The sequence below is a fragment of the Tarenaya hassleriana genome, unplaced genomic scaffold, assembly GCF_000463585.1.
Source record: "Tarenaya hassleriana unplaced genomic scaffold, ASM46358v1 Cleome30, whole genome shotgun sequence".
In the NCBI taxonomy this organism is placed as follows: domain Eukaryota; kingdom Viridiplantae; phylum Streptophyta; class Magnoliopsida; order Brassicales; family Cleomaceae; genus Tarenaya; species Tarenaya hassleriana.
The window spans coordinates 707,829-716,257 of record NW_010966178.1 but is presented as its reverse complement, the minus strand read 5'-3'; the positions used below and the strand labels follow the sequence as shown (position 1 = coordinate 716,257).

Here is an 8,429-nt window from a genome sequence, read left to right as displayed (position 1 = left end):
TTTTTCATGGGTGGGGTTTTCAGTCTCTGCCGCTCTTCCTGTCCGTCTCCCATCGACGACGATGGCAATACCATCCTCCTCTTCCTACAATGACGGCTTTCTCAATCAGGCAGAGAGAGAGAGAGAGAGAGAGAGAGAGAGAGAGGAGAGAGAGAAGATATACGACAATGCGCACGCTATATATTATAAGAGAAAAGGAAGGAGAACGTCTTTCTCCTCTCTCCTCCCCTCCAAATCCGTTCTTCCTTATAATAACATCATCATTTCCTTCGTTTCTCTCTGTCTGTCTCTTTGTCTCTGTGATCAATATCAAAAGAAGAGTTTTCTCCTGCGGAATTCAGGATGAACGGGAAGGCCTCCGTTTCCAAGGAGCTCAACGAGAAGCATTCGAAGGTCCCTTTCTCCCTCTCATCCCTTCCCATATCTCAAAATGGAGATTGCTCTGCTTTATTCATTTGCGTCTCAAAGGTTTCGTCTTTAAGCCAATTTACAGCCTGAGTCAGATTTGTGGGCGCAGATGTTAGAGGCCCTCCTGAAACTCCCGGATAACAGAGAATGCGCAGATTGCAGAAGCAAGTAGGCCCGCGTTTTTTCTTCTTTCCTTTAGGAATACAATTGCGTCGTTTGTTATTGTCTTATTGTCCTGAAACGCGGGAGCTTGTTTGATGGGTCGACAGGGCACCACGATGGGCAAGTGTGAACCTCGGCGTTTTCATATGCATGCAGTGCTCCGGAATACACCGCAGCCTCGGCGTCCACATCTCCCAGGTTCCTCTCTTTGCTCCTTGATCCAAGCTCGGTCTCTCTTCGTGAAAATAGATGGATTATGCGTATTCGTAATTGTGGAATAGGTAAGGTCTATCACTCTGGATACATGGCTCCCGGACCAGGTCGCTTTCATGCAATGTAAGCTCCCTCCCTCCATGTAATCATGAGTAGTTTCAATTCATTTACTAAAGAAAAATGGAACATCTTTCTCCTGGCTTTTGCTCATCTGATTCTATGTTCGCTGCTTAGTTATCGGTAATGCTAAGGCTAACCGACATTGGGAGTCTGAATTGCCTCCTCATTTTGAGAGAAGTTCAAGCGAGGCGTTCATCAAAGCCAAGTATTGATTTCTTCCACCTTAATGTTGAAACTGCTTCTACTCCCTGTAACTAGATATTATCCTCATTGATGCTGTTTACAGATATGCAGAGAAGAAATGGGTTCCTCGGGGAGCTGTACAACCTGCTCCTGCAATCACCCAACTGAGGTGCAATGTCAGCCACCTGGTAGAAACCGGCTTGAAACCTGAAACTCCGAGGAAAACAAGGACTCTTTCCTTGGATGAAAACATCCTTGTCAAGCATGTTGGGCAAATAAACCCTCCAGCAACAAGAACTCGGGCGGTACTCACATAACCAAATCCATGTTTAGATGCTTCCCCCCCTCCCCCACCCTTTTTTTTGAATCAGAATCAATCACTGAAAGGTTTTGAAAGCATCCATATCGATTGCCGATTGGAGTGACAAGGTAGACGTGTGCACTGCATGCAGGGTTCAGTGGATATGATGGGGAATGGATATGTTCCACCTCTACCAACAGGAATGGAAGTCAAGAAACCGAGTCAGGCGAGAGAGATCTCTACTGAGCTTCATAGCCGGAATGCAAATGAATCGAGTCGGAGGAGATATGCAGCACCACCGTCGAGCTGGGCAACTTTTGATTGTAAGGCTGAGACCGTCTTTTCTTTTAGCCCGTAGATGAAAACATTTCCAATGATGGTGCACCTGAAACAATGATCAACATATGCAGGAGATTGGAATCATCATGTGGGGTTACAGTCACAGGTTGGCAGTCAAGATGAGTTGCTGCCATCTCACACACTTGCTACTTGTTCTTGCTTTGAAACCATATGAGAGAATACGGAGAGGCCATAGAGCTGGTCCACCTCACCCATGTGTATTATTTGAATGTCAATAAGTTCATTTCACTTGTAATAATATTTGCCATTTCACCCCTTATCGTTATTTGAAAACAAAAAAGCACGTTGTTGCGTTGCTGTCTTAACTTCATTTTGATAATACATGAGCACCGGATTGTGCCAATGTATCCAATTTTTAGTAGGGGTGGGCGTTTCGGGTTTCGATTCGGTATTCAAACGGTTGGTTCGAGAATGATATTTTGGGTTTTATAAAAAGTGTACCAAACTAGAACCGAATGTTAAACGGTTCAGTTTGGTTCGAAAGGTATCATTATGTGAATACAAATAAGTACCAAACAATGATATTTACACTTAGTGGAAGATTCGAATTTTGGTTGGTTATTCAAACGATTTGGTTCGGGAACGATTTATTTGGTTTTATAAAAAGTGTACCAAATTAGAACCGAACGTTATTCGATTCGGTCCGATTCGATTTTGGATCGGATCGGGTCGGAACTAAATTTCTGAACCGAAGTGTACACCCCTAATTTCTAGTGTGCCCTCTTTCTGCAATTGGGTCGAAGGGCTCAGCAGAAGAAACATTGGGCATAGAGGCCCAAGCCCATAAACTGGGCCCAGTACATATGATGAATGTAGTTGGTGGTGGAAATTAAGACGCGGTGTGAAAATGTAATGGTCAGTCATTGGCCAATGGTCGCTGGTCAATTAATCGGAAGGCACCGCTCGCTTTCCCGTGTGGAAAATCAAATCAAATCAAAATATTTTATTTTCTGTTCTAAACCCGAATAATAATAAAAGGAAATAAAGCAGAGGTTCCGTGTTTCGGATATTTGTCTGCAAGAAAGACGCTGAATGAATTGTGGAGCTGAGGGGAGAGATTGAGTCAGCGCCGTCTTCCGGTCTCCGCCTTCTGCTTCTACCTCTTCTCACCGTGTTATTTGGGAAGATAGATAGCAACAAACATGGAGATGGACACAGACAAGGGAAAGGATGAGATTCCGATGCTGTCCGCGGAGGCAGACAGGGCCTTCACTTGGAGGCAACGCAGTGCCTCCCTCTCCAATCCCCCCGTTGCGGTTGAAGCCAACGTAAGGTTAGGGTTTACGGGTCCTCTCCGAACCCAGAGACGCACCACCATCATCCAGATGAGTCAGAGTGGGCCCCTCTCTTCAGACCCCCAACCTCAGCCTTCTCCTTCTCTCACCCACCTCAACCACAGCTCCTCCTCTGTCTCCAGCTACAAGAACTCTCATCTCTTGAGGTCTGGCCAGCTCGGCTTGTGTAATGACCCTTACTGCACTGTCTGCCCCTCCTACTACACTCGCAAACCCCCTCACCTTCAGTCTTCCAGGGTCTCCGCTCTCTTCGATTCTACGGTATTCCCTCTACTGATGATACCTTCCCTCCCAAGCAACATCCCTCTTCTAACTTTTCCTCTTTCCTCAGTTCCATCATGCTCTCTATGATGACGCTAAAGGTTGGGCCACACGGCTTCTCTCCTCCCTTCATCGGCGTATTCCCGGAGTCATGAATCCTCATGCCAGAATCGTTCAACGCTGGACTAAATTTTTTGCCGTCTCCTGTCTGTTGGCTATTTTTGTAGACCCCCTCTTCTTCTTCCTGCTCTTGGTCCAACAGGTATGTCCCCTTTACAGATATGCCCATTTTGGTTGGCTTTTGAGTCTTGAACAACCTCGTCACCCACCGCAGGACAACAAATGCATTGTAATCGATTGGCCCACAACTAGAGCCTTCGTCAGTGTTAGGAGTATAACGGATTTCATATACTTTCTCCACATCCTTCTTCAGGTGTGTTTGTTTTTCTTGCTGTCTCTCCATTCCTGTCCGCTCTAACGTTCCTTCTGAAAAAAGATTCATGCATTTGATATGCAGTTTCGCTTGGCCTATGTAGCTCCTGAGACCAGAGTAGTGGGAGCGGGGGAGTTAGTTGATCATCCCAAAAAGATTGCTCGCCATTACTTACGAGGAAAGTTTTTCCTCGATCTGTTTGTAACGTTACCGCTTCCGCAGGTAATGTATTGTTTCAGCTACCAAATATTGAGTAATGTCATTGTGGATCTCATTTGCTGCAGATCGTCCTTACAGATATTGATACTGTGGGCAATACCAAAGCACCTAGGCATGTCTGGAGCAAACGATGCAAAAAATCTTCTACGCGCTGCGGTCCTTGTTCAGTACATTCCAAAGTTGTATAGATTTTTGCCTCTGATTGCCGGACAAACGCCAACCGGCTTCATATTTGAGTCGGCATGGGCTAATTTTGTTATCAATCTTCTTACCTTCATGTTAGCTGGACATGTCGTTGGTTCGTGCTGGTATCTTTTTGGACTGCAGGTAAATCCTCGTCTTGAGACTTCATCCTTAGCATTTCTCTTACTTGCCTGCTCACAGCACAGGTGGTACTTGATGTGCACTGTCTAAATGAAACATGATATGCTGTATTTCAAGTGACGGCCTATGTGTTGGAGGGGCTAACCAATGCTTTCCTTTGTTTTTCCGTGCAGAGGGTTAACCAATGCCTCCGGGACGCTTGCCGGAGTCCTGAACGGGATTGTAAAACTCTAATAGATTGTGGACATGGAAACAGCAGTGAAACGACTTCAGCGAGAGCTTTGTGGAGAAATGATTCAAATGCCGTTGCTTGTTTCCAAGAAGATGGTTTTTCTTATGGTATCTATTTAAAGGTCGTCAATCTTACCAGTGAGACTAGTCTCTCCAAACGATACATTTACTCGTTGTTTTGGGGTTTTCAGGTAACTAACTGGCTCATCTTTAGTTCTTTTAGAAGGTTAAGACGCTGCTCGATGTAGCTCTCAGATATTGCTACTTGACATTCTTGTTGCTCTTTCCTTGCCATCCGTTGTTCTACATTCACGAAGCAAATCAGCACACTTGCTGGAAACCAAGTTCCAAGTTACTTTGTGTGGGAGGTCCTCTTTACCATGGGAATCATTGGATTGGGACTTTTGCTTTTCGCTCTTCTAATTGGTAATATGCAAAACTTCCTTCAAGCTCTCGGTCGAAGGTAGAAACTCAATCATCTTTGGTTTAACAAAGTAAAAATAGTCGTTTAAATTTTTTTTTTTCATTTCCTCTTCCTTTGCTAAATCGATGCCCCTTTTTACGTTTCTAATCCGTCAAGTGCTCGATGATTGTGTTATCTTGATTAGGAGGTTGGAAATGACACTAAGACGACGTGATGTGGAGCAATGGATGAGTCATAGACGGTTGCCAGAAGATTTAAGAAAGTATGAACCCTGCCTTCATTTCAGTCTGATTCTCGGTTGAAACATGCCGCTGAATCCGGCTCCGAGACTGACCCAATGGGTTTGTTGAACTCAGGAGGGTGCGAGAGGCTGAGCGGTTCAACTGGGCTGCTACCAGAGGAGTCAAAGAAGAAATACTCTTTGAGAATTTGCCAGAAGACCTCCAGAGAGATATAAGACGACACCTCTTCAAGTTTCTCCAGAAGGTGACAATTATGATTAGCTTACTTTTGAGAGGTTTATGTTGAATCAGAACCCAGTCCCCATCCCTTTCCGGATCTATGGGACACAGGTGCGAATCTTTTCCTTGATGGGCGAATCTATCTTAGATGCAATACGTCAGAGGCTGAGACAAAGGACATACATTAGGGGCAGCAATGTATTGCACCGTGGAGGTCTAGTTGAGAAGATGGTTTTTATAGTGCGTGGGGAGATGGAGAGCATCGGAGAAGATGGATCCATCCTGCCTCTATCAGAGGGGGATGTTTGCGGCGAGGAGCTCCTAACCTGGTGCCTGGAACGCTCTGCTGTAAATACTGGTATTGTATGAGACTTGCACTGCTCAGACCACCTTCTTTTAAGATCAAATCGAAACTAAAGTGATCCAGTTAGTTTTAGTTTTTTTTTCTTTTTTTTGATAATGTGAAAGTTCACCAGACCTTTAACCCCGACTACGTCTCTCGGAAGATTGGAGAACCCCGTGTGAATGCCCCCTCCTCAAATAAGGACTCGAACCCGAGTTAGAAAGGAGCTTTGCTCTCTTCCTTACTGGTCGAGGGTGTTTCAGTTGGGGTTAGATATTGCTTGATTTGTTTTATTCACTTACAGTTTTAGACTAAACTCCAGAAAGTATATTTATTTGTATGTTCCATGTTTTTCCCCCCGCTTCTTGGTAGTCCTGTTACCAGCCAGAAACTAAACCGTGTGATGAAGAAGTATGGATCTAGATATGATTTTTCGCTCGGTGCAACTTGTTCATTGCTAAAACGTAATCTGCAGAGGGAACGAGGATAAAGATACCGTCTAAGGGCTTGCTTAGCAGCAGAAGCGTTACATGTGTGACGAACGTGGAGGCATTTTCACTGAGCGTGGCCGACCTAGAAGACGTGACGAGCCAATTCTCGAGATTCCTGAGGAACCCCCGCGTCAAGGGAGCCATCAGGTAGATTTGTACTGTCCCTTAAAAGATCTACGTACGTACTTGTTACTGAGTGGAAATGTTGCAGGTACGAGTCGCCGTACTGGAGGCTACGAGCAGCTATGCAGATTCAAGTGGCATGGAGATACAGAAAGAGAAGACTTGGGCGGATAGACACAAACACTGCCAGTTGCAGGTACTGAACTGCACGCAGGCCCCGCTTGTCAGCCTCTTACTTATATATAAACCTTGCAAGATGGATCGCCTAAATGTTACACATCGTTCAATCTCCATCGTCATTTCTATAAGAAATTTACAATACAAAGACCATGGTGATTGATGTTTAACCATGCAAGGCTAGAGTCATGGATATGTTTTCTATTTCGTTCTCAGATATAGCAATGCTCTCCTACGCAAATGTTGTCATTAGTTCCTACGGTCGTTTGCTTTGCTGTGACGAAATTAACAACAATTATTATATTTTAAAAATCTTAAGCAATATGCCGCTTCAAACAAAACTTTCAAAGCCGTGAAAAAAAAATGACCGACAAAAAGATGTGACAAAAGTCTCACATAGATTAAATAATAAATCAACAGCAACATGCATCAACATCACCTGATTCCCAAATTTTTATTTGGGGTCGCCCGTATAAATTCTTCGTTCTTCACTCGTTTCCATTTTGCTGTATCCTTGAGCTTGTTAGTTAATATATCTACTACTCATATTTTCTCTCTAATAGTCTCATTTCTAATTCTATCCATCCTAATGTATGCGTACATCCATCTCAACATTCTCATATCGGTTACTCTCATTTTAGACATATGTTGATACGATCTTAGATTCGAATGTTCTCAAATAGAGATTAAAAAAAAAGATAGTTGATGGATGTTACCAAAAACCCTTAACAATTCGTGAATCAAAACTAAGAGTAGTTTCAATCTCTGAAGATCTCCTAAACGCAATCTAAATCTGGTTAAAAAACTTTGAAACCGGTAGAAGACGTCACAAATACGGGTAGTAAACGCGTTTGATAAGTCGAACGAAATACTAACGACTTAATCTCAAAGCCTAAAACTAGTATTTAAGAATAAGGAAGAATCACTCTCCTTTACTAGAAAACTCATCAAAAACTCAAAACAATCGTCCCTAGAAAGAAGAAATTAATAGGTCAAACAAACCCTAAAAATTATCAAAATGGATCATCGGAAACTGTTGTCATCATTAATGGAGAAGCATCGCCAGAAAACACTTGAATTTGTGCCATCTGAACTCATATCAACCTTTCCAAATGCTTTTCCAGAATTCACTCTATCCTTCTCCAGGTTCCTTTCAAAGTAATTTGGTATTGTCTCTGCAGATTCGTATTGTTTGCACTTTGACGAGTTTGATTATTTGTTCCAAATAGATACGGTTTTCCTTCCATGGACTATTTTGATTGACATCGCTATGTATGCTTGGAACCAGACTTTGACGCATTGGTTGGTCCTTTAGTTGCGTACACAAAATCGGGAGGGTCACACCTCAACAGGAACTAATATGAAACGCATGCCAAAACAACATATGATAATGAGAGACCCAAGAGAATATTAACTAACAAGGTCAAGGATGCAGCAAAATGGAGATGCACAATAACCAGCAAGGCATGTAAACCAAACCTATGTAGAGGTAAGTTGCACTCCTCCATTCCCAAAGCGACTCAACCCAATCCCACGTTCCCCCAAAACCATGTTGCATAATGCCCGCAAGAGGCTTTTCGGGCATCTCGATCTCACATCCTGTCTTATAGGCCGACACATCAAACACATTGGCACTAGCATCAACGCTCCAATCTCTGCTGCCGCAAAGTTGACGCTATGGACATCAGACACATGTAAGTTTAATATTCTTTAAACTCATCTAAATCATGATCTTCAATATGCATCACTTTAACATACAAGATCATGAATGCGGAAATAAAATTCTGAATCGGAAAACATACCTTGAGTTGAAATCTGAATTCTTCTAAGCTATAGCAATCACAAACGATGGTGTATTTGTTCTGTCTGTTGCTTAGCCTAGGGACCCAGATTTATGCCG

General features: G+C 43.3%; 3 protein-coding genes across 3 annotated transcripts in view; 2 read left to right on the top strand and 1 right to left on the bottom strand.

Annotated features, from left to right (window-relative positions):
- Nucleotides 1-168, bottom strand: part of LOC104820327 (DNA-binding protein RHL1) — a 2,282-nt gene extending 2,114 nt beyond the window's left edge. The window contains exon 1 of the mRNA XM_010550720.1: nt 39-168. Within this exon, the coding sequence (XP_010549022.1) occupies nt 39-74 (36 nt within the window). The 5' untranslated portion in view covers nt 75-168. The remainder of the gene's footprint in view (nt 1-38) is intronic.
- Nucleotides 169-222: 54 nt separating this feature from the next.
- LOC104820328 (probable ADP-ribosylation factor GTPase-activating protein AGD15) lies at nt 223-2,052 on the top strand. The gene is made up of 8 exons (XM_010550721.1): nt 223-393; nt 518-576; nt 678-768; nt 852-906; nt 1,018-1,108; nt 1,190-1,391; nt 1,539-1,710; nt 1,798-2,052. Coding segments are annotated over exons 1-8 (723 nt in total). The 5' UTR covers nt 223-342; the 3' UTR covers nt 1,800-2,052.
- Nucleotides 2,053-2,717: 665 nt separating this feature from the next.
- Nucleotides 2,718-6,764, top strand: LOC104820326 (probable cyclic nucleotide-gated ion channel 20, chloroplastic). Its single transcript, XM_010550719.2, has 12 exons — nt 2,718-3,303; nt 3,374-3,565; nt 3,638-3,736; nt 3,821-3,958; nt 4,034-4,282; nt 4,453-4,701; nt 4,828-4,973; nt 5,119-5,196; nt 5,291-5,420; nt 5,507-5,753; nt 6,214-6,376; nt 6,441-6,764. Exons 1-12 carry the CDS (start codon nt 2,890-2,892, stop codon nt 6,553-6,555), a joined length of 2,220 nt encoding a protein of 739 aa, XP_010549021.1. The 5' UTR covers nt 2,718-2,889; the 3' UTR covers nt 6,556-6,764.
- The last annotated feature ends 1,665 nt before the right edge of the window (nt 6,765-8,429 follow it).

Coding starts and splice junctions, on each gene's coding strand:
- LOC104820326 (XM_010550719.2), top strand. CDS start 2,890: ATGGAGATGGACACAGACAAGGGAAAGGATGAGATTCCGATGCTGTCC. Junction 3,304..3,373: donor CCGCTCTCTTCGATTCTACG/GTATTCCCTCTA, acceptor CTCTTTCCTCAG/TTCCATCATGCTCTCTATGA. Junction 6,377..6,440: donor CGCGTCAAGGGAGCCATCAG/GTAGATTTGTAC, acceptor GAAATGTTGCAG/GTACGAGTCGCCGTACTGGA.
- LOC104820328 (XM_010550721.1), top strand. CDS start 343: ATGAACGGGAAGGCCTCCGTTTCCAAGGAGCTCAACGAGAAGCATTCG. Junction 907..1,017: donor CCAGGTCGCTTTCATGCAAT/GTAAGCTCCCTC, acceptor TTCGCTGCTTAG/TTATCGGTAATGCTAAGGCT. Junction 1,392..1,538: donor CAGCAACAAGAACTCGGGCG/GTACTCACATAA, acceptor CACTGCATGCAG/GGTTCAGTGGATATGATGGG.